Source organism: Euleptes europaea, chromosome 2 (genome assembly GCF_029931775.1).
Source record: "Euleptes europaea isolate rEulEur1 chromosome 2, rEulEur1.hap1, whole genome shotgun sequence".
NCBI classification, from domain to species: Eukaryota; Metazoa; Chordata; class Lepidosauria; order Squamata; family Sphaerodactylidae; genus Euleptes; species Euleptes europaea.
The window spans coordinates 118,443,813-118,469,219 of NC_079313.1; the positions used below are offsets into that span (position 1 = coordinate 118,443,813).

General features: G+C 46.2%; 1 protein-coding gene and 1 non-coding gene across 2 annotated transcripts in view; both read left to right on the top strand.

Annotated features, from left to right (window-relative positions):
* Positions 1 to 20,517, top strand: part of SLC9A8 (solute carrier family 9 member A8) — a 56,803-nt gene extending 36,286 nt beyond the window's left edge. Inside the window, exons 11-17 of the mRNA XM_056844881.1 lie at positions 5,213 to 5,318; positions 9,972 to 10,088; positions 11,663 to 11,745; positions 14,842 to 14,953; positions 15,883 to 16,103; positions 17,846 to 17,992; positions 20,410 to 20,517. Of these exons, the coding sequence (XP_056700859.1) occupies positions 5,213 to 5,318; positions 9,972 to 10,088; positions 11,663 to 11,745; positions 14,842 to 14,953; positions 15,883 to 16,103; positions 17,846 to 17,992; positions 20,410 to 20,517 (894 nt within the window). The remainder of the gene's footprint in view (positions 1 to 5,212; positions 5,319 to 9,971; positions 10,089 to 11,662; positions 11,746 to 14,841; positions 14,954 to 15,882; positions 16,104 to 17,845; positions 17,993 to 20,409) is intronic.
* Positions 4,586 to 4,659, top strand: TRNAA-AGC (transfer RNA alanine (anticodon AGC)). Its single transcript has one exon. It is a non-coding gene; the product is annotated as a tRNA-Ala (tRNA).
* Positions 20,518 to 25,407: the final 4,890 nt, after the last annotated feature.

The following is a 25,407-nucleotide window of genomic DNA, read 5'->3' on the forward strand; positions in this document are numbered from 1 at the left end:
CTGACGTTTCGCCAGCAGCTGTGGCAGACATCTTTAGAGGAGTAACACTGAAGGACAGTGTCTCTCTGTCCTTCAGTGTTGTGTGTGTTAAGTGCCGTCAAGTCGCTTCCGACTCATGGCGACCCTATGAATGAAAGTCCTCCAAAATGTCCTATCTTTGACTCCTCTTCAGTGTTACTCCTCTGAAGATGCCTGCCACAGTTGCTGGCGAAACGTCAGGAAAGAAAATACCAAGACCACGGTTACACAGCCCGGATAACCTACAAGAACCAACGTCCCCTGAAAGCTTTTCACCCCATTGAAAATAGCGAGGCTGTGTATGCTAAAAAGCAGGTGCAGCCTCACTCTTCTCCCCGCTGGCATACCTGGGGCACAAGGGGACACAAGGCTGCCTACAGGCAGCCCTACTCCCTGGAACGCCCTGGGCATGCCCCCTAGGACTCCGGAATGCTCCTGGAATGCCGGCACAGGCCTTTACGCTGGTGGGACACCGGTGGAAGGCCCCGTTGGTGTTCCGGGGTGGCGCTGCTGTGGCAGCACCAGGAGACCAGCTTCCGAGCCTCCCCACTGGCATTGGGGCCACATACAGTGGCGTAAGTAGCCCGGATGCTGGCGTGAGGGGCCCCAAACGCCGGCGCAGCCCCTTCCTGGCCTCCTGTGGACTTTTGTCCTCAGGAGTCAGGAATGCACTGTATATTGATATGTTAGTGCCTTAAAAAAATAAAAAACACAACTACTCGTCTTCAGGGCAAGGGGGAGGAGAGGGAGTGGTTTAGTGATGATGGCAGTCCAATCATCAAAAAGGTGGGCTGGTGTATGTGACAAAGAATACCAACAGAAACATTACGTGTGAGAAAAAAGACTAATTCAAATTCAGCTTCCAGACAAAGATCAGGGTCAAAGTGGTCTCAAAAGAACAGGAAAAAAAAAAGTGAAAACTAAAGCTCAAAAATACATGCAGAAACGAGGGGATAAAATGAAGCAGTGTATGGGGCCAGAAGTGATGGGGGGAAAGCCACGGGGAAAAGCCACTTCTGTCTCCACTTTGCAGGATCTCACTATCAGGCCTAAATACTTCTCCATTTTATGGCAGCTACAGTTGTGGAATTGGGCTTTCCACACGGTCCAAAGTCAGCTTCTCTCCCTCATGAGTTTTGCTTTGCTTGTTTTCTTTCACATACAGTCTGAAGAAGAGGTTCTAATGAAATCCAAACCCAGTTAGCCCTAATAAACAATTACCCTGCTGTTGTTTTTGGATTCTTGCTGGTGGTTTTTCATGCCATGAAGAAAATTGCATTGGGGTAGGTGATTCTGTTTGGTGAGCCATTACACACAGAACAGCTGTCTGGAGCAGCTGTGGTAGAGATTGAATTTCAAGTGGCATCCATGCTGCTTGGTGTTTGTTTGAAGGAGGCCTTGGAGAAGTACACAAACAATGGAAGCCAAAAGTTTTATAAGCAATTTGGATACAAAATACAGAGTGTGTGTGTGTGTGTGAGAGAGAGAGAGAGAGAGAGAGAAGTGCCGTCAAGTCATAGCTGACTTATGGCACCCTCATAGGGTTTTCAAGGCAAGAAACTAACAGAGAGGGTTTGCCACTGTCTTCCTCTGCGTAACGACCCTGGAATTCCTTGGTGGTCTCCCATCCATAAGAAAGGCCATGCTGGATCAGGCCAAGGTCCATCAAGTCCAGCAGTCTGTTCCCACAGTGGCCAACCAGGTGCCTCTAGGAAGCCCACAAACAAGATGACTGCAGCATCATCCTGCCTGTGTTCCACAGCACCTAATATAGTAGGCATGCTCCTCTGATCCTGGAGAGACTAGGTATGCATCACGACTAGTATCCATTTTTACTAGTAGCCATGAATAGTCCTCTCCTCCGTGAACATGTCCACACCCCTCTTGAAGCCTTCCAAGCTGGTAGCCATCACCACATCCTGGGGTAGGGAGTCCCACAGTTTAACTATGCATTGTGTGAAGAAATACTTGTATCTGTTTTGAATCTCTCTCCCTCCAGCTTCAGCAGATGACCCTTTGTTCTAGTATTATTAGAGAGGGAGAAAAGCTTCTCCCTGTCCACTCTCCATACCGTGCATAATTTTATAGACCTCTACCATGTCTCCCCTTATCCGCCTTCTTTCCAAGCTAAACAGCCCTAAGCATTTTAACCGCTCCCCATAGGACAGCGCTAACCTTTTCTTCCGAGATCTGAAGATTGGGCTAGCCTGGGCTATCCAGGTCAGAGTATAAGGGGGCATGCAGTTTCCGGTTGTGGAGACAGCACCTAATACTTTCTGAACATTTAGAGAGTGAATTCATTACCAGTATTTCCTGGGATCTAATAGCCAAAACATCACTCAAGCCAGGGTTAAAGGTAAAATTATGTGCCTTTCCTGTACCTCCCCCCTGCCCCAAGGATTGCCAGCTTAGATAGAAGACCCGTGTGAAGCCGGTTTGAGCCTCAACATCTCTTATGCCGCAACTGTTTGGCTGCAGTGCTAGTCTTTTATTCTGATTATAGAAAGCCTCCGTCATTAGGTATCCCCAGTTTGTGGATCTGTGCTCGCTTGCCATGAGAAGCAGCATCCACATGAAAAGGCGGAAGAGCCAAACTAATGCTAATGAGAGAAGGATCTTAATTAGTTGCTTGGTTTTTGGTAGTTCTTGAGCAAAATGACTACGTAGAGTCATGTCTCCTGAAAGCTGTGTCTAACAAAGAACAAATACGGGGTCGGATCCAAACAGCATTTTCGCACAGTCTCACCGAATCTCCCCCCCCCCCTGGAAAAACCCTGGCCTGCATGTCTTCTATCCATGCAAGTCCCACAGGTTTTTTGGTGGTCAAAGAAGACCCCCCCTTCCTTTTTCACAAGCAGAAAACCTGGTTGGATTCTACTCATACATGCCATAGAAGATTAATCCAGGATGATTTGAGCATATAAATGAAATCAAAATGATGCCTTTCTTCTACAGTGTTTAATCAAAGGAGGATTTACTACTTTTGAAAAAAATTGATTTATTTACTGATATTATTTTTTTTAATCTGGGAAGTCGTGCGGGATAACAAACCTGCTCAGTGATTCAGGATCAGTATCAGAAACCCCCACCGGTGAATCTCAGAATTGATTCTTCTCCCCTCCTTTCCTTTTCCTATCCAGTCAGACTGTATCTCAGTATTGTCTTCTCTGACTGGCAGCAGCTCTGCAGGGTCTTGGGGAAAGAAAAGTTCTTTCCTGCCACCTACTGATAACCCTGGAGATGCCAGGAGCTGAACGTGAGATCTCCTGCAAGTGAAGCATGTGCCAAACTACCAATCTATACCCCCTCTTCCTTCTGATGGATACTCCCGAAATCACACTCCTGTTTCAGATGCTGAAAAGGTTCTCCCCAAGCAGGGGCAGCATCCTATTTGCTTGGAGATAGGTCAGGAAGGAATCATTTTAAACCGAACAGTTATTACGACCAAACATTAGCTATTAAGTGCATTAGCTATTATGTGCCTAGGGAAGTTATGGTGTCATTTTTTTAGTATCCAATCGCGTGTGCTCTGAGTCACACACACAAAAAAAGTGTGGTGATAAATTTGTTAGTCTTCAAGGTGCCAAAAGAGTCTTCTGAGGTACTCGGATGCTTCAAAAGCGTGGGGCAAGCATCCGGTGAGAATGATTTAAGATTAGCAAAAATCCGTGTGCATCACAGGAGTGGTAAAACAGCCCTTGTTCCACACGAGCATTTTGTATGCTGATAGTTGGCTCAGAAGCAAAGACCAGATATGCAAAGTCTTGGGGAAACTCCCTGCATGGTTATCTTCAGCCAAAACCTCGAGAAAGTCTGCAATTCAGACACATTTACCAACTTGCCCACTAGTGACTTAAACAAAGATCCTTGCCTTGTCAGCAGCTTAGGACCCCTACAGTGCTCTGTGCCATTAGGTGGCTGAAGCCCCACTGAAGGCAGGAAGATTTAGAAAGCTGTGCTGTGCATAGCATTGCGGCCCAGGTGACACACCAAGTGAGCCAGCGTGGAGCAGTGGACTCTGATCTGGAGAACCAGGTTTGATTCCCCACTCCTCCACATGTTGAACTGGATTTGTTTCCCCACTCCTACACATGAGGCCAGCTGGGTGACCTTGGGCTAGTCACACTCAGCCCCACCTACCTCACAGGGTGTCTGTTGTGGGGAAGGGAAGGTGATTGTAAGCCGGTGTGATTCTTCCTTAAGAGGTAGAGAAAGTCGGCATATAAAAACCAACTCCTCCTCCTTTTTCTTCTTCCTCTTCTTCAAGAGATACAAGGCAGGATTAAAGGTTAAGCTAACAGAGCTGAAGAGCTGGGGTTCCTGTTGTAATCTAATCATCTAATCATTCCTATCCAAAGAGTGAGCCTGTCCTGTGCTTTAGTCTTACAGTGTATTCCTAAGCAGAGTATTACCCATTGACTGCAGTGGACGTAGAAGGGTACAGCTCTTTTAAGGACTGAACTGTTAGTTCTTTTGACATTTCTTATAACATTGAGCTTCCTTGCATGGGAAAATGAGCATATGTCGTGTCTCTTGAAATAATGTCGCTTAAATAACATGAAGAGTGGGCTGTGGCTCACTCTGTGGTAGAGCATCTGCTTAGCATGCAGAAGGTCCCAGGTTCAATTCCTGGCATAGCCATTTTAAAAGACCAGACAGCAGGTGATGTGAAAGACCTCTGCCTGAGCTCCTGGAGAGCCACTGCCAGTCTAAGTAGACAATACTGGCCTTGATGGACCGATGGTCTGATTCCATAGAATGCAACTTCATGTGTGAGAAACACAAGAGAGGCGCTCTGTGCCTCTGGGTGAATAAGGTTTATAGGTCACAGACACATGATTCCTTATTCATACGTTTGGATATTTATACCCTGCTTTTTTCTCCAGTGGGGACTCAAATATAATTTCCTCTTCCTCCATTTGGACTCACAACAACAGCCTTGTCGGATAGGTTAGGCTGAGAGGGTGTGAGCGGCCCAAGGTCACCAAGCAAGTTTCCGTGGTAGAGTGGGGATTTGAACCTGGGTCTCCCAGATCTTAGTCCAGCACTCTAACTAGTACAACACACCAGGACTACCGGATCCTCTTGTTCTGCCCTGATGATAAGCTATAATGGGCTGTGCACATTATTTTTAACCATCTTTTTGTGTTGCTTTGCCTTCCTTGTGTTTTGCCTTAACCGGTTTGATATTGACGTGTTAAAGCACATCGATTTGCGGAAAACTCCCTCCCTGGAGTTTGGAATGATGATCATCTTTGCTTATCTTCCATACGGACTTTCGGAAGGCATCTCTCTCTCAGGTAAGCAACGAAAAGAATAAGCTCGAAGGGAAAGCTGAGTTGGTTTGTAGTCATGCTTCAGCTCTTTGAGACTTCTGCTTCTTGGTGTATTTCTCCCCTGTAACTTTCTGCAAGAGTTGTAGCTCTCATGCACCCTAATGTTTGTAATAAAAACTCTTTTCTGTCTGTAAAGCCTTTACAGAATAAGTGGGGGTACTAACGGTGCTCCTGTCTCCATGACACTCAACCCAAAAGGCCTTTTGAAAGTTGCTTGGGTTGTGTGCATTTTTCATGAGCAAGGGAGATCAACATCTTTGGGACAGATGGGTTCAGAGTTTCAAGGTGGAAAATAACATTCAACCCAGCGCAGTACTGAATTTACCTGTCCGCGATATCTTTCTGAAGCTGCTTTAAGTCTCAAATTGAAAGAAGGAATACATAGCAGGTTCATTGAAACCAAAGCTACAGATAACCCTGACCAGCATTGGGTCAGGTGTTATTTTTTAACCATGGAGAGCATTTCCAGTAGAGGAGTGCATGTCTGATCAGTTTATTTCAATGTTTAGTCTGGAGAAGAGGAGGTTGAAGGGGGACATGATTACTCTCTTTAAGTATTTGAAGGACTGTCACTTAGAGGAGGGCAGGGAGCTGTTCCTGTTGGCAGCAGAGGATAGGACTCGCGATAATGGGTTTAAATTGTGGGCAGAAGGGTACCGGCTGGATATTAGGAAAATGTTTTTAACAGTAAGAGTTGTTCGACAGTAGAATCAGCTACCTAGGGAGGTGGTGAGCTCCCCCTCACTGGCAGTCTTTAAGCAGAGGCTGGACAAGCACTTGTCAGGGGTGCTCTAGGCTGATCCTTTCCTTAAGCAGGGGGTTGGACCAGATGGCCTGCATGGCCCCTTCCAACTCTATGATTCAATACAAGATCAGCTGGAAGCGTCTGCTCAGGATGTGTATGTCCTTGCCTTGATTCACAGGACATATAGTGAAGCACTGGTTCTTGGTGAATCTTGCATATGTTGAAAGGAACAAAAGAGAAGAAAGACATGTGTTAATTATGAAGGACTGCCCCTTGTTTTTTAGCCCAGAACCAGCACTTTCCCCTCACATATGTGACCACTAATGTCATGTGAATGATCTGTGGTTTAAACACAGTTCATTGTGACATCCAAAGAGAATCATACGGCACACAACTGCAGCTCTGACCATTTCAGTAAAGCAGGGGTTAACTTTGTGTAATTCTGCATGAGATTTTGCCACAGTGAGGGATGGTACTCAAATAGTGGAAGTGTCAGTCCTTAGGATCTGAAAAATTGTCCCCCTTTCCTTCTGCAAACACAAAATTTCCACAACTTATTGCGAATGGGAATCTTTTTAGTCTTAAGTCCGCCTCTCATCAGTGCTTGAAATCTGTTTTACCTTGCATGTTACAGGGTTTTGTATCCTCTTACTTCCTGGTTGTTAACCACAGTTGTACAGGGACACTAATCACAATTGCATCCAGGCAGATTCCAAAAGAAAGTGGCTCATTTGATGGCCAGTTCGATTCCAGGAAAAACAGTAACACTTGTGTATTTGAACAGATTTCAAGCTCTCCTCTTGCCCTCAAAAATTCCTTAAAGAAACAGATTCTTGTCCTTTTATAGCACTTGCATTCGTGCGTGAAACTGCAAAACTATGGAACTAGTAATAATTAGAGTGTTTGGAGCAAATTCACTGATTTAATAAAGACTTGATGAAGAGTTAGGAATTGCCTTCTAAAAAAAATTGCACCGTTACATAACTGAGCATTTTTTAAAAACCAGCCAAGGGTTTATGACATTTTTGAGGGTTGCTGAGCCTGTCAGTTACTATCAGATCAATGTTTGTTTTCAGATTATGCAAATACACGGCCATTTCCCCTTATTCTTTGTGTCACATAAGAATGTTTTCCTGCTTGTCATGCAGCGACTTGTACATCAGAATGAGTATAGCCACAGGGCTTGGCAAAAGGCGGAGGGGACCAGGGCTCTCTCAAGCGTTATCTCGCAGGATGCTACATGCAGTCATTTCAGCATTGAAATGGTTCGGTCCCCTTTCCTAGAGCTCCGTGTTGTGGTACGTAGCGAGCTTGAACCAGTGGATTTGCGCCTGAAGTTTTCACAGCAGGCTGAAATAGCGATCCCACTTCCCAGTCTGCGTTTTGAAATTCAGCACAAGCTAATGGTAACTTCGAAGAGGCCACAATACATAGCTAGTGGGTACAGAAAATTCACAATGAACCGTGTTAAATTTTATCACTTTTGAAAAAGCAAAATGAGAATAACTTCCTTCAAAAGCAAATAGCTGAACGGTGAGATATTTGGGGGGGGGGGTGAGATACTGTAACTAGAGAAACGTTCAACTTTTCCTCCAAGAACAATAATCTCTCGCAGATGCATTTTTCCTGCATTGTGCAGGGGGTTAGACTAGATGACCCTGGAGGTACCCTCCAACTCTGTGATTCTTTGCCTTTGACCTGTTCTCTTCCATTCCTGTTCAGTAGAGCTGATGGCATTTCACTGTAATCAGATCTTATTAAAACTTCTTTTTGGTTTGGGCTAAACAGGATATTAAATCCCCCGTTGGCAAACATGTTCTTTCATCGGCTTTTGTTCGTATGACTGTTATTTATTTAGCTGTGTACTCTGCCCTGTTTCTTGTGATTCATCTTGGGTAGGGTTGGGCAATGAATGAACCAGAGGCCTATCCCCACCTACCAAGGGCTCCTGTGAGATGTCCTCAATTTAAAAAAAAACAAAAAATTGTGACTCTTTTCCTGTCCATACGACAGAGCCGGAGTGCCGGTTATCTTGTAGCTGCCCAGTCCTTTCCCTTGCCATCTCAGCCCCAGTCGCCCAAAGTTCTGCGTAATTTAGAATCATAGAGTTGGAAGAGACCACCAGGGTCATCTAGTCCAGCCCCCTGCACAATGCAGGAAATTCACAACTACCTCCCCTCCCACACCCCCAGTGACCCCTACTCCATGCGCAGAAGATGGCCAAGATGCCTTCCCTCCCATGAACTGCCTTTAATAATAATTATGTGCTGTCAAGTGGCAGCCGACATATGGGAACTTCTCAAACGGTTTTCAAGGCAAGAGATGAACAGAGGTGGTTTGCCATTGCCTCCCTCTGCATCGCAAGTCACTCTCTCTCAGCCCCCACCTACCTCACAGAGTGTCTGTTGTGGGGAGGGGAAGGGAAGATGATTGTAAGCTGGTTTGATTCTTCCTTAAGTGGTAGAGAAAGTCAGGGTATAAAAACTAACTACTACTCCTCAGCTGGGGTGGCATCTGAAGGGCACCTTTGCTTGTGGCTTCGTCAAGCATCTGAAGTGGTTTGCAAATGAGAACATTGCAGAGAATGAAAAGAAATCCACTTTTGAGTGAATGCAGTTCAGCACTGGTTGCTCTGCCGTAATCTGTTTCAGATGCAGCTGTTAGTCCTGATTCCAGTTGTTCGGAGAAACCATTCCCTCTCCCCCACTTCGGTATGAAATTCCAAATTCTGATCCCACTTCCTTTGATGCAGTCTTGTCTTTCTGCAATCAGGTCAGAGCCCAGCTGGAAGCACAGATGATACCTCCCCCCTCCCCCAGTTTAGAATGGCTTTCGGTCATTTGTCTGTTTTTTTCCTATTTAGAGCAGGGAACGGTGGACTAGGTTGAACTTGTCCTACAATGATTCAGTCTCTGGTAGCCTGGTGTAAAAACTTTGCATGAGCTTCAATGCAAATGCGGAACACCTGCACAATAGAGAGGCCCTTCCCATTCAGGGACAAATACAGACTTCGATGGACCCCCAGTAAGTTTGAAGTAAATAAGGAAGCTCTTGCATATGCAGGAGGAGCCCCCTAAGCTTGTGGGAGTGCTGAAGCAGCTGCCTTTTTGTTGTGGTTGATGTTGTGAAAGACACATGAAGCTGCCTTCTACTGAATCAGACCCTTGGTCCAATGAAGTCAGTATTGTCTACTCAGACCAGCAGCGGCTCTCCAGGGTCTCAGGCAGAGGTCTTTCACATCACCCATTTGCCTAGTCCCTTTAACTGGAGATGCCGGGGATTGAACCTGGGACCTTCTGCTTGCCAGGCAGAGGCTCTACCACTGAGCCATGGCTCCTCCCCGACTCAGTTTTGGCCTTGGGTATTCCTATACAGATTGAACCAGGTGCTTAGCAGTGCAATCGTAAGCAGAGTTACACCCCTTCGGAGTCCACTGACTTCAAGACACCCTTTTAGCCTGCCAGATTTATGTCCCAGCAATAATGCAACCAGCAGCCTAATAGCTCAGCCTAGATCAATCTCATCAGAGCTTGGAAGCTAAGCAGGTCAACTGTGGTTAGTACTTGGCTGGGAGACCACCAAAGAAGACATGGGTTGCCATGCAGAGGAAGGTGATGGCAAACCACCTCTGCTCACCTCTTGCCTTGGAAACCCCAGGGTCCCCCGGTTGCCATGTGTCAGTTGCGACTTGACGGCATGCAATTATTGTGAATAATACAACCCCTCAACCTGAGTCAGCTGCAGGGAATCACTGCTTGATTTGCTTTCCCTGTTCCATAACAGAGATAAAAATTTGCTCATGGGAAATAGTTGTAAAATGATGCACGGATATGTGAAGCATTACTTGTCTGACAGTGCATTATTTCCCCCAGGTATCATGGCTATCTTGTTCTCCGGCATCGTAATGTCTCACTACACTCACCACAACCTATCTCCAGTTACGCAGATCCTGATGCAGCAGACTTTGAGAACCGTTGCGTTCATGTGCGGTACGTGCTGCCGTTCTCTCAGTTCCCATCCTCTCCACCCCTTCCCAGTGATTCGTATTCCCTGCACACTAGACAATGTGGTGTAGTGATTAGAGAGTTGGATTAGGGCTGGGGAGACCCAGGTGAGGCGTCAGTCATGAATCCCGCCTAGGTCTCTGTCAGTGTTGCCATAAGGACAGAATGGCAGGGCGAGAATCATGCACTTTGCCCTCATATAATAGCAGATAGCTGCACATGGATGCAAATTGGTGGGTTGGTGATGAGGGTTCACACTCATTATTTCATTGCTTGGCAACTGCAAAACCAAGCAGTGACACATTTTAAATTAACATCAGAAAGGCCCTGCTGGATCAGACCAAGGCCGATCAAGTCCACCAGTCAGTTCTCACAGTGGTCAACCAGGTGCCTCCAGGAAGCCCACAAGCAAGGCGACTTTGGAGGATGGACTCTATGGCATTATACCCTGCTGAGGCCCCTCCCCTCCCCAGGCTGCTTCCCTAATTCTCCAGGAATTTCCCCAAATCCGGAATTGGCAACCCTGTCTGCAACTGGTGTATCAACCAAAGTAGGCTTAAAGGCTCTACATGCCATGGGGGGGAGACCCGAACCTCCCATTAGTAGGCACTGATCTAAAAGCACCCTCAAACTGCAAAACCTGTGTCGGGTGTGTGAACACACAACTCTTTCAGCACAGGCCGGCTCCTCAGTCACATGTATTCTCGACCAGTCATTTTGAATGTTCTGTAGGTCATTTCAGGCAAACAAATGCGGAGAGGAACAGAAGTGTAATCTGGCCTGTGGGCCCGTCTCTTCTGCCCATCCCTGCAAAACTGACTTACTAATACGGAGTCTGCCAAACAGTCTAAAGTCACCTTTACTGACAAACAGGATAGAATGTGCAGTAAATCTCTCTCCCTCGTCCTCAAGGCTCTGGCTGAGTCTTGCCACAAGATTGATAACAAAATAGATCTCTTTGACTTCTTTTCCCCCACTGGCTATTTTTAGATGCAAGAAACTCAACATGCCTTCATTTCTGTTCATAGCTTTTGGATATCAAGACATTTTTGGGGGGATGGGGGTGGGGAGGGGAACCCACAGCATGGATGGGCAATTAGAAGGAAGGAAGGTGGATAAACCCAGAGGATGCAGTCCGTTCTTAGAAAGTCTCCGTTTCTAAATAGAAGCCTCGCTCTTTTGAGTGGGAAGACTGAGACCTTTACGATACTGACAGATCCGGACTGAAAAGCGGCTGGCCTTTCCCATCTTAAACATGCGATAGTGAGAGCTGGTGCACAGAAAAATAAATATTGTATTGACCTGAAAGGAAGATGACCCTGAATGTAAGATGACCCCTCTAAAAAAAAAAAAAGTTTACGCCCATTTCTCATAACTTTTGCTAATAAATGCAGCTGCACGCACATCAAGCGGTTTTTAAATTCCCCACTCTGTTTGATTAGGCAAATGTGGCCAGTATTAATTAATATACTGCAGAGGGAAAAGGGCCATGCACACACTTTTGAATTGGCCACCCTTCCACTGTTTGACTACTTATCTCTGTGTGTTCTCTCTTTCAGAAACGTGCGTTTTTGCTTTTCTGGGCCTGTCGATTTTTAGCTTTCCTCACAAGTTTGAAATGTCCTTTGTCATCTGGTGCATAGTAGGTATTTATTAGTTATTTGCGTTCAGTGGTTGTTCCCCCCCCCCCATTGTTTTGTGTGAACTGTTGCCGGTCTGCCTTTTATAGGGCCTCCAAAATGTTTACAGAGTGTCCCATAAATATATGGGACCTGAATTCTCTCGGCTGCTCTGCCAGGAACCCAGCGGATCGTCTGGCTCGTCAGCCTTCGTTCCCCATGTGTAAAACAGGAATAGTGGCAAGACATTCCTGGTGGCTGCACTCCAGTTGTGAGAGGCTTTCCCCATAAAGTCAGGTCAAAGCTTCAGTCGGGGATACTTTTGGAAGTAGTGTAAGAGCTTTAGGTTGGGTCCAACCCAATTTTTCACTGTTGAAAAAGTCTCCCAGAAGGAGGCCTTCAGTGAGTGGGAGATTCATGGGAAAGTGTTGTTGTTCATGGAAGGGCTCATCCTGAGAGTCGGATGGCCCCTTAGATTCCAACCCCACGTGGTTGAAGAAGAAGAGTTGGTTTTTATATGCCTTCCTCTACCACTTAAGGAAGAATCAAACCGGCTTACAATCACCTTCCCTCCCCCTCCCCATAACAATTACCCTGCGAGGTCGCTGGGGCTGAGAGAGCTCCGTGGCTAGCCCAAGGTTACCCAGCTGGCTTCCTGTGTAGGAGTGGGGAAACAAACCCGGTTCACCATATTAGAGTCCGCCACTCATGTGGAGGAGTGGGGAATCAAACCCGGTTCTCCAGATTCGAGTCCACCCCTCTTAACCACTATACTACACTAACTGGAGATGTTGGGGATTGAACCTGGAGCCTTTTGCCTGTAAAGCAGAGGCTCTACCACTTAGCCACAGCCTGTGGTTTGTCCACCAGGTCTGGTGCTCGAAGAGAGATATTGCCTCTGAACATGGAAGTTCCATATATTAGTTATGGCTTATAAAGTGTTTCAGGACTTAGACATTTGCTTCCATTGCAAAATGAAATCTGAGGTTGTCAGAATGTAAAGGCTTGGCTCCTGTAGGATTATCAGTGCAAGAGCACTTCCAGTAGCAGAGGAAGGGGAACAATGTTATCTGATTCCTTCCCCCCACTGCAGACCCCAACATCATTCCCATTTGGGTGGGGTCACGGGGGCCATTGCTGTTATCTGCTGGTTATATATCGAACCCATAGCCCTGCTTTATCCGCTCTGTCACAAAATACTGATGATTAGTTTATTTAGATTTAGAGCCAGTGTGGTGTAGTGGTTAAGAGCGGTGCTTTGGAGTGGTGGAGTCTGATCTGGAGAACTGGGCTTGATTCCCCACTCCTCCAAATGAGTGGCAGACGCTAATCTGGTAAAGGGGCTGTGGCTCAGTGGTAGAGCATCTGCTTGGCATGCAGAAGGTCCCAGATTCAATCTCCAGCATCTCCAGTTAAAGGGACTAGATGAGTAGGCGATGTGAAAGACCTCTGCCTTAGACCCTGGCGAGCTGCTGCCGGTCTGAGTAGACAATACTGACTTTGATGGACCAAGGGTCTGATTCATACAAGGCAGCTTCATGTGTTCATGTGTTCAAACAGGTGGGTTTCCCCACTCCTACACATGAAGCCAGCTGGGTGACCTTGGACTAGTCACACTCTCTCAGCCTCACCTATATCACAGGGTGTCTGTTGTGGGGAAGGGAAGATGATTGTAAGCTGGTTTGATTCTTAAGTGGTAGAGAAAGTCGGCATATAAAAAAACAGCTCCTCTTCTTCTTCCTCTTCTTCATGCTGGGTAATGCTATCTATCTTTTCTTTACTAATGTAGGTGGGGGGTAGGATTTGTTTCTGTTTTCGTGGAAAGAAGTTAATCACCTTGGTCATGTTTGCTGTCTTCTTCACTGAAAGCAGGGAAACCTCGAGGGAGGAGGGATCGCTTTGTAACCAAGAGCAACGTTTTGGCCCTCGAGAGAAAACGTCTCCTTGCCTCTTAGCTGCTCCACCACGGGGAGCTATTAAGTTGAAACGGACTGTCCCCGGGCATCCCCTGCGGGGAGCGAGATCTGCATTCTCTTTAACCCTCGGGCTTTTAATTAATGCCATCTTGGCCTTAAATTATTTAATGCTGCTCACTTGTTGCTATTCAGCAAGTGTCTGGTAAATATATGCAGCTTGTATCTGGAACAGGTTTATTCAGCTGTAGTAATGGAGGTGGTGCCTAACCCGGGCTTTTTAAGCAGCTTGAATGAAAATGGATCAGCAGCAGCTCTGCCTGTGAACTGGCTGGAAGAAGGGGTCAGAACTGTTCCCTTCCACCAATGATTTCCTGTTTGGACTGCTCTGATAACGTTTTGTATTTATTTTGACCAGGGGTATCAAATCAAATCAAATTTATTTCAATGCAAGATCAGCTCTGGATAAAATAAAATTTAAAAGTTAGGTCAAAATAGTAAGACTGTTAATGGTTCTGAGAAAGATGATTTGAATAGGAGGAAGAAAGATAATCTATGAGGTTAGATTTTCCGTCAGCTGTTTGCGGATCCCACAAGACCGAAGGCAAAACCTACTTCTGGGGTTATCTCCCGGGAGGAGTATGCTAAGAGAAGGGAAACTTTAGCTTCTTCAGATCTCCCAGGGATGGTTGACAATACGGGGAGTATGTACTGCGATCTTATATCGTTGTAAAAAGGACATTGGAGCAGGTGAGTCAAACATAAGGCCCGCAGGCCAGCTCCGGCTCCTTAAGAGCTCTTATCTGGCTTGCAAGTCAGCCGAGGCAGCCCCCCCCCCCTCGGTCTGGGCTGGTGAGGCATGGTCTGGCCCAACCGAGTGACATTTATGTCATATCCGGCCCTCGTAACAATTGAGTTTGACACCCCTGATTTACACACTTTGTTTTTTATCCTGCACTTCCTCCAAGGAGCTCAGGGTGACGTACTCAATTTTCCCTTTGGCCGTTTTATCCTCATAACAACCCTGCGAGGTAGGTTAGGCTGAGAGAGCAATCCTTCCAAGGTCACCCTGCAAACTTCCATAGGAGAATGGGGATTTAAACCTCTCTCTCCTCCACCCTGGTACCATACTGAAATTGCTCCTCTGCCCCAGCTCTCTGGAATTCTCCCTTTCATCCTGTAGCTAACTTTGCTTGCTCTTGACAGGTACTCGTGCTTTTTGGCAGAGCTGTCAATATTTTCCCACTCTCCTACCTACTCAATTTCTTCCGCGATCACAAGATCACCCCCAAAATGATGTTCATCATGTGGTTTAGCGGTAAGGATTTATTTATTTGTTCATTTTCTTATCTATATCCCGCCCTTCCCCGGCAACACCGGGCTCGGGGGGGTGCTATTTAATTACAATGTGTTGTTGTTTGGACCTGCAAAAGGACACTGCATGTTACAGAGAGACATAACCACAACAAGATCCCTGCCTTGTGGGGCTTACGCTAGGGATTTCAACAGGGGGAGGGGGGACACACAGGGAGGAAAGGGAGAGGCAGGGTTAATAGCAGATGATTGGGTGCAAATAAAGTTATGCATGTTTAATAGCACTTTGCTAAAAGTTTAGATAAGACCCTACCGCATCAGACTGTTGGGGAAAAAAACTGGATCAGGCCAAGGTCCATCAAGTCAAGCAGTTCCAAAGCACCTAATATAGTAGGCATGATCCTCTGATCCTGGAGAGACTAGGTATGCATCACGACTAGCATCCATTTTGACTAGTAGCCATGAATAGCCCTCTCCTCCATGAACGTGTCCACTCCCCTCTTAAAGCCTTCCAAGTTGGCAGCCATCACCACATCCTGGGGCAGGGAGTTCCACAATTCAGCTATGTATTGTGTGAAGAAATACTTCCTTTTATCAGTTTTGAATCTCTCACCCTCCAGCTTCAGCAGATGACCCAGCGTTCTAGTATTATGGGAGAGGGAGAAAAGCTCCCTGTCCACTCCATACCATGCATAATTTTATAGACCTCTGTCAGGTCTCCCCTTAACCTCCTTCTTTCCAAGCTAAACAGCCCTAAGCATTTTAACCTTTCTTCATAGGGCATAGGACCGACCCTGCTTAGCTTCTGAGATCTGACTGGATCAGGCTAGCCTGGCCCATCCAGGTCAGGGCATTCTCTTCTACTGCAGACCAATGCTGCTGCCCACTTGAAATTTTCTGGGGTTGTTTTTTGTTTTGTCTTTGTCTTCTCAGGCTTACGCGGGGCCATTCCCTATGCCCTGAGTCTCCATCTGGGCTTGGAACCAATAGAAAAGCGGCAGCTGATTGGGACCACCACCATCATCATCGTGTTGTTCACCATTTTACTGCTGGGCGGAGGAACCATGCCCTTAATCAGGCTGATCGATATTGAAGAGTCTAAAGCCCGTCGGAAGAACAAGAAGGATATTAACCTCAGCAAGACGGAAAAAATGGTGAGCTCTCCAACCCCCCTCCCCCCCCCCGCCCCCGACTTGAGCAAATTGATTCTCAGCTTTCAGGCACTGTGACAGCCTGCTGAACTATATGGGAATTAAGGCAGAAGAGGAGCAAGCGGGCCGGGGATTCGTGAAACCCCTGAATATTCCTCTCTGTGCATAGATCTTCTGCCTTTTCCTTAATCTGCTGCTTTTGGAGCAGGCTTTCAGCATCCGAATGATAAATGTAGCACAATCGAATTACGAGTCAGCTGCCTTAAAAAAATTTTTTTAAAAATAACCTCGCCATTGAAATGCAGACGTTGAGCTGCCTGATGGGGCTGAGTCACCCATAAGTGGCTGATGAAAACATCAATGGTGAGTCACCCGTCACTCAAAGAGGGCAGGGCGTACTTCAGCGATAAGGGGCAGATGTAAATTACTGGCGAGGGACTCAAAATCAAGCAGATGTGCCATTCTGTGAAGGAGAGGGAGGGGAAGAGAGCCTGAAAGAGCTTATTTGAGGTGACCATCTTGCCCAAGTAGATGCACTGCAAAACGGTTACCCCTACCTTCAGCCTCTGCTGCTTCTTACAGAGGTAGCATTCTAGAGCAGGCCACTTTACGGTGGGATAACCGAGTAAGCATTCAGACAAAGGGCAGCTCCTTGCTCTACGCAGCAAAAGCATGGTTACTGTGCAGCTGTCAATGCCGCAGTGGTGCTCCTCCACTGTAGACTCTTCCAGGAATCTCAAAATTGGCCACCAGCTTCAGGATGACTGTGGGAGTTCCAGGGCCAAAATTGAAAGGCATGAGAAGACCCTGGCCTAGGTTGTCTTGAGAGGACCCCCCCCCCATTCCCGGCCTATTTGCAATGGAAGCAAACCATGAAAAGCAACTGGGCATTACGGAGGCAAGACAGCAGTGCAAGTAAATCTTTCTGGTTAAATGCAGGTTCCTGGCAGGTGTTTTTGCTATTTTTGTCCCTCCACATTTCTCCCTCTGATAAGGGCCAAGCCTGCTACTAATTAAAATCTGCATTGGTCATTCCAGTTTGATGCAAATTGCCTTGTCAATCAGTGGTTATTATTGCATAGACATTTCTGCTTTCTGCTGGTCTTTTTTTTTTGGAGCTAAAAAGAAATTTATTAATATTGGAGCATACATATAACAATTAGTGAGTTTAACATCTATATATAGAATGTATTACTTACATTTCTAATAATTCTCTTCCATACTAAGTTAACTTTGCCTTACTTTCACAGTACATCTTAATCTTGTTTTCCTCTATCTTTGCTTTACAGAAGAATTTCTTATAAAACATTTATATCTTAAATCTTTTTTTCTTTTTGCTTTAATTCTCACCTAAACTTTCAGCCATATATGTATAAAATGCATTCCATTGTTCCTAAAATTCTGATATTGGTCTTTTTTATATATGCGATGTTAGTTTTGCTACGACAGCATATTCAGCTAATTTGTTCTTCCATTCCGTTAACCTTGGGCATTTATCTGCTTTCCATTTTGCTGCAAATCTTCTTTTCTTCTTCTCCTTCTCCTTCTCCTTCTTCTCTTTTCTTCTCCTCTCCTCTCCATGCTGATCTTTTTCATGTTATAAAATTGGCAATGCTTTTGTCCCATTACTCTGGCTGCAGTCTCAATAAACAGAATACTTAGAGGAGGCCGAAGAACAAAGACACCAAGGAGGAGGTATTTACAATACTGACGGTCATTCTCTGTCCTTTCTCCGAACTTCCTAGGGAAATACCATTGAATCAGAACACTTATCAGAACTCACAGAGGAAGAGTATGAAGCCCACTACATAAAGCGCCAGGACCTCAAAGGCTTCATGTGGTTTGATGCCAAATACTTGAATCCTTTCTTTACCAGACGACTTACACAAGAGGTGAGTTCTGATTTTAAGTCAGGCACAGTAATGAGGTCAGGAAGGCTGCTTCTGAGCTAGGGTTGCCAGGTCTGGGTTGGGAAATACCCGGAAATTTTTGGAGCAGAGCCTGAGGAGGGCGGGGTTTAGGGAGGGGAGGGACTTCAATGCCATAGAGTCTAATTGCCAAAGCGGCCATTTTCTCCAGGAGAACTGATCTCTTGTCGGCTGACGATCAGTTGTAATAGCGGGAGATCTCCAGCCACCACCTGGAGGTCGGCAACCCTGTTCTGAGCTGACCCGCTTTGATGGGGCTCATGCAGATGTAGGGTCGATTGCAGATGAGCTCCTGCAATGGAAGTAAAATGCAGTGCCTTCCAGTAAGGAGTCATGGGGTTAGTTGTATGCCTGATCTGTGCTGACTCCTTGTTTTAGCTGTAATAAATCTCCCTGGGTGGGACGTACTCATCATAGGATTTGTTGATCAGTTTGATGGGGCAGACTTCTTAACAGCCAGTCTGGGAAACCAGTACATTCCTGTGGGTTCATTAGTAGCCATAGTTTCCCAGTCTAGCTGTCAAGAAATCCATCTTATCAAGCTGATCATCAGGTACACCTAAAACCAGAGTACCGGGTAGGTCAGGTTTGCAAACAGCAACTTAACTGGTCGCCTGTGGCAAACAGGCATTGCCTCCAGATGACCAGGCTAAATAAACACATAAATAGGCTCAGTAGGTTTTACAAAAGTTTATTCCATTTTTCGTTTTTGAAAAGGCAGGCAGAGGTATGTAAAGGCAGGCAGGCTCACAAAAAAAAATGTGCGACTAGTCACTTTTATGGAAGACTAATATGCATGCCACGAAAGGAAAGCTTCCTCGGGAGGCTTCCTTGGGAGGTGGTAAGCTCTTCTTCCTTGGAGGTTTTTAAGAAGAGGTTAGATGGCCATCTGTCAGCAATGCTGATTCTGTAACCCCACAACAGACACCCTGTGAGGTAGGTGGGGCTGAGAGAGCTCCAAGAGAGCTGTGACTAGCCCAAGGTCACCCAGCTGGCTTCATGTGTAGGAGTGGGGAAACAAATCCAGTTCACCATATTAGCCTCTGCCGCTCATGTGTAGGAGTGGGGAATCGAACCCGGTTCTCCAGACAGGGCCCACCGCTTGAAACCACCGCTCTTAACCACTACACCACACTGGTTCTGTCCTGAAGGTGAGGAAGGCCACCATGGTTGTAGGCAAGAGGCCAAAGAATAATGAAAGAATGAACGAAGGAGGAAGGAGAGGGAAGGGAGGCCAGTTGATCTGTGGAACTGTTGCTGCCTCAACCATAGGCCTGGAGCAACATCTCCATCTTACAGGTCCTGTGGAACTGAGTCACGTCCCTCTGGGCCTGTGTCTCACTAGACAGAGAGTTCCACCGGGCTGGGGTCAGAGCCCAAAAGGCCCTGGCCCTGGTTGAGGACAGTCCCAACTTTTTGACAAACCTGAGTGATGCCTGTTTTTGCGCCTATATAAAGACCTATTCAGTCTTTATATTTGTTAAAAACATCTTAGGTTCACACATGAAGAGCATAGTGCGTAAAGCACACTTGAGAAATGGAAGCTGGGATTTCAAGATGCCAGGTTCTGTTCCAGGGGTTACCCAATCCTTCTTTGTCTGTATTAGTGTAAATTGCCCCCCTTATGCCCTCTTTTAGCAGTTTTGTGTTTAATGTATATACACAAGACAACTTTATTTATTTAGGTATTTATATCCCACTTTGCTCCCCAAAGGGACAAAGTGGCTTTAAAACATCATTTGCTGCTCCTCCATTTTATCCTCACAACCACCACCTTGCGAGGTTGAACACATGAAGCTGCCTTATACTGAATCAGACCCTCAGTCCATCAAAATCAGTATTGTCTACTCAGACCGGCAGGTGCTCTCCAGGGTCTCAGGCAGAGGTCTTTTACATCACCTACCTCCCTATTCCCTTTAACTGGAGATGCCAGGGATTGAACCTGGGACCTTCTGCATGCCAAGCATATGCTCTACCACTGAGCCACGGCCCCTCCCTACTCGCTGAGCTTCCATGGCGAAGTGGAGATTTGAACCTGGGTCTCCCAGATCCTAGTCTGATGCCCTGACCACTAAGCCTGTTCTGCCTCATGTGCAGGGAGAGACTAGAATGCCTTTTCCCTAAAAGCCAGCATGGTGTGCTGGTTCGAGTGTTGGACTAAGATCTGGGAGGCTCACGTTCGAATCCCTACTCTGCCGAGGAAGCTTGATGGGGTGACCTTGGGCCAGTCGCAGGGTCTCAGCCTGTCCTACCTGACGGGGTTGTTGTGAGGATAAAATGTAGGAGAGGAGGTAAATGTAAGCCACTTTGTGAAGCAAGGTAGGATATGAATGAAGTAGATAAATAAATAACTAGGAAGCTATCATTTTCCTTTGCCTTAGGACTTGCACCACGGACGGATACAGATGAAAACCCTCACCAACAAATGGTATGAAGAGGTGCGACAAGGACCCTCCGGGTCGGAGGACGATGAGCAAGAGTTACTGTAGCAGGACGGAGTGGGGTAGCTTGTTCTGATTGCACCAAATTTTTTTTAAAAAAACTTAAGTAATGGAAAGAGACTCTCTTCATATAAGACAGGCAGCTTATGAGAGACGAGTCTTCACGTCATACTTGCTGGTCACTGAACGTGCACAGTACACTATTTGTCAGCTCACTGCCTGGAAACTCCAAAAGATGTGCCCGGGATTGATGCCAAAGGACTGTTTCCCAGTCTCTGCTGAATCCTTGAACAGCAAACACCCGACTACGTCGGGATTCTTACATAACCAGGTTACACCCCCCACAGCGATTTGCGTTGTGAAATGTTTGTTAAAAAGGTTCCGTGGGACACCTTCGGTGCACTTTAAACTTGCCCTTTCTTTAATCTGCTGTGTCACGTGGGTGGGGGAGGTAATGCTGACTAGGACTGTGAATTTAACATTTTAATCATAAATGAGTAAATTATTATTTAAAAGCCCAGCTGTAATTTGCACTACTGGCACGTTAAGGGACTCCGCGCACTGGGTGAGAACACTCCCAGAATTCCTGTCAATGTGCATGAGCGAAACGCAGATGATTAAAACCTCGTGGTCTCTTGCATTTTTTTCTTAGCGTGCATTAAGCTGTGTTCCAATTTCGAAGGTTGGCAAGGCCTGGTTCTGAATCCTCCTCTCTTCCTTTATCAAGCTGCAATGCAGAGTTTTAATCAGAATCCATCACATATTTTATTTGCCCCCACCCACCCAGTCAACTTGAAAATATTTGTGCTGTGTTGTAGGAACGTTGGAAGATTGGCTCACTCTGTACCGGACAGCACTGTTAGCTTGGTCACAGCCAGCAGCCGGTATTATTGCTTGAAATCCTTGAAAGTCTTCTGTTTGCTGATTTCACAGAGAGACAAATGAGCAAAGTGATCCCTTTTTCCTTGGACAAACCCTTATCGGCAACTTTGAGCTCCATTCTCTTACGCACAGAATTTCTTTGTCTGCTTCAGTATCATTTGACGTAAGCTTGCTTGCCGAGGCCCATCTGCACAAGCAGAGAATCACCAGCTGAAGCTGTCCTGGGGTGGAGCAGGGCCATTTCAGACTGCCTGTGGCGGAATCACACTTGTTTGGATATTCCCCTTTGTGGAGCGGCTCCCAGCACAAGAGGAAAGTAATGTGTTATTTTTTATTTATTTTATTTTATTGCATTTTTACCCAGCCCGAAGGCCAGGCTCAGGGCGTATTACAAAATCCAGAATCCACAACTTACTGGTGGTCCCTGGCCCAAGGAGTATCTGGCTGGCCTCGACCAGGGCCAGGGCTTTTTCTGCCCTGCCCCCTGCCTGGTTCCCTCCCACCCTTAGAGGGGGACATGCAATCCCTCACCTGCGATTTGAATTGAGAAAGCTCCACAAAGTCTGTGCCATGTCATTTCTCTGCCTGCTTAGAGCAGCTCCAACGCTTATTGCCCAGAAGAATAGCCACTTGGTCAGTATGTTCTCCTGTACAGGCATATCGGAGCAATAGTGTTGAGTTGATATTACGCTGGCATTGCAGGGTAGCACAAGTGTCCTGCCCCCTTACCCTGACTCTGTTGCTATTGTACAGTACTGAGAGTGAGTGTGGTGGAAGATGCAGCCTTAGACTGGAATCAGAGGAACTGTGGCTCAGAGGTAGAGAATCTGCTTGGCACACAGAAGGTCCCAGGTTCCAGTCCCTGCACCTGCAGTTAGTAGGTGACGTGAAAGACCTCTGCTTGAAACCCTGGAGAGCCGCTGCCAGTCTGAGCAGACAATACTGATGTTGATAGACCACTGGTCCAATTCAGTAAGGCAACTTCATATGTTCAGGGAGGCAGGGGTTCAGACCCTGACTCATGAGAACTAGTAGCCGACAGAAAAATCAGAATTCTTCACCTCGCTTCCCCATCTGTAACATAAGAACATTACAATACGTTGCCTTTCTCTCTTGACGACTAGTAACAATGAGACAAGACATTCTTCACCTCGCTTCCCAGTCTGTAACATAAGAACATTACAATACGTTGCCTTTCTCTCTTGATGACTAGTAATAATGAGACAAGACATTCCAGGCGAAGTGAAGGAGGTTTGGACCTGATCTGTGTTTAGATGGGAAACCCCTGGCATTCTGACACAAGCTGCTAGGAGCTTTTCCCAAGGACAGCAGAAAATAAGTATAAAGAATGCTAAATAAAATCTGTTCTAACGCTCAGTGGGTGGGCGGTTGGCAGACTTGATGTGCTCGTTTTACAGACAGCTGGTCAATGTAAAAATAATGTATTGATTTTAGCTAAAAAATTTCCTGCTTTTATATTGGGTTTTGGGCAGAGGAAATGAGTATGCCCAGTTGGCATCACAGATTCCTACTTTGGCCCTTAAGAGGTTAGATGCTTGATGAACACATGAAGCTGTCTTCTACTGAATCAGACCCTTGGTCCATCAAAGTCAGTATTGTCTACTCAGACCGGCAGCAGCTCTCCAGGGTCTCAGGCTGAGGTCTTTCACATCACCTACTTGCCTAGTCCCTTTAAGTGGAGATGCCGGGGATTGAACCTGGGACCTTCTGCATGCCAAGCAGAGGCTCTACCACTGAGCCACAGCCTCTCCCCATGAATAGCGGTTCTATCACAACTGTCTCACATTGTTGGATTGCTGTGAAATTTCTCTGCCCCATACTGCATTCTTAAAAATTGAGGCTGGAGTCATGTGCCTTCTTAACTGGGAATAAATTTCCCTGCAGTGATTGGGGCTTCTAGGATTTCATGCTGTCAGTCTGTGAGTGGACAACAGAGGCTAGAATGCTTATTGTTACCCTGAGCACACTGTTAGATACTTCCTGAACATTGGACTCCGGTCATTATAAGCATGAGTCTGCTGGCAACACACCCTGAAGGGCTGCTTTTATGTTTAAAGCACTAACATTTGACCTAAACCATAAACTGGAGACTCAAAAGGAACACATTCCAGACGTACGTGGATGGGTTCATTTGTTTCTAAGGGGGGAAAAAACTGGGCATGAATTCAGCAACCTGCCCACACCCGTAGTGGGATGCTTCGGTAGGCTGTTTCCAGAAAATTATTTAGCAACGTCAGAAAATCTGGCCAGAATATTCTGCCCTGGGTTGATGTATGAGATGTTTATTTATTTGTTATTTGCATTTATATCCTGCCCTCATTCCTGGCAAGCCGGGCTCAAGGCGGCTCAACACATAATTACAAAAACATCAATTTAAATCTACATTAAAACATACCTTAAAATTCATATTTCATATTATAATAAAACAAGATGGCATTAATTCAGCTAGTGGGCAGTCCTGATCAGCAGTGAACCCCAAGCCAGTTGCGGGGAGGATGGGGAGGCCAGCAATTTGTAATAATTGAAAGACTTGCGGTGATCGGAGGAAAGGTTCCCAGGTTTGCTTGTAACAACACCACTTCTGAGGGCAGTTGGCTTTTTAATTGACTAGTTCTTTGGAGCCCCACTATAGAACAGCTCTGCAAAAACTGCATTTTGGAAAGAAATGCTGGCACACTACTCATTACGGTACAGTCCTAACAGAGGGTGGTAGAGCTGGCCCCCGGCATTTGATTTCAAAGGCGATTGCCACAAACCGCCTGGCTTCTGCCTCCGCTCTGGATTGGGAATTTGTGGATTGGGAACTGGCTGACTAGTGGGGCGATTCAGCCTTGGGGACCTCTGGTGGCCGATTCCGTTGGCACATCTGTGGAACATCCCATTACCCTGATAACATCTCCTGTTAATTCAAGTTGTACGTCAGCAGAAAACTCTGTGAGAATGTCCCAACTACTTCACTGGCCCCTTTCTTATGAAGAGATGTGCCATGACCTTTGTGTTCAGAGATACACAGACAGGGCCATTTTTGTTGCCATCATATAATGGATTGTAATTACTGGGATGATAGACGTGCCAGGCCCATTAGCCCTTCCTTTCCCCCACATGCAATTTTTGCACCTATTTTCAGCCCTTCAAATGCTGCTGTAATCCAATTTTGTCTAGTCCGATGCTTGCATGGCTGGCGGTCCATGCCTGGCAGATTTATTTCTGCCCCCCAGCTGCATTCATAAAAACTATTTTTATTGATTATTGAAGGTTTTCACCCTGTGTATGTGTGTGTGTGCCCCCCCCCCAAGTGCGAGGAAGGGACTGTGGCTCAGCTTGTAACAGGCGTCTCCAGTTAAAGGGACTAGGCAAGTAGGTGATGTGAAAGACCTGGGACCCTGGAGAGCAGCTGCTGGTCTGAGTAGACAATATTGGCCAGAGCAGCCATTTTCTCCAGGTGAACTGATCTCTATCGTTTGGAGATCAGTTGTAAATAGCAGGAGATCTCCAGCTAGTACCTAGAGGTTGGCAACCCTCGTTATATAGGATGCCCAGGTGGTAAGCAAGAAGGCTCACAGTTGGCCATTGTTAAGCCCAAAGCACCATCAGTCCCCATGGTGCAGCCATGAAACTTCTAAAATGCTAAAAAAAAAAAAATTAAAAGCTGGAGGGAAAAAACCCTTAGGAATTTTTTATCTGGCCACATTCAAATTGTGTCTTGCATTCTAGCCAGGTGAGTGTAGGTATTCCAGGAATACAGGGGAGGCACTAGCAGCTGGAACCCATCAATCCAGACTCTGTCTTTTCTCCCTCCAGTGCCAGACTATGCAAAAACACAATTTTGCATAACAGAAGAGCAGCTCTGCAAAAGTACATTTCTGAGGCATGAATGCGTTTTGGAGAGTTAAGGAACGGAACATTTACCCTGTAGCTGCGGAACGGCCTGCCCGTGTGAGCAGAACCTGCGCCTTACACAAAAGGTATTGATAGACCTTGCAAAGAGAAAACGTCTCTTTTTGCTTCCCCTCTGGAGTTCTGAACTAATTTATT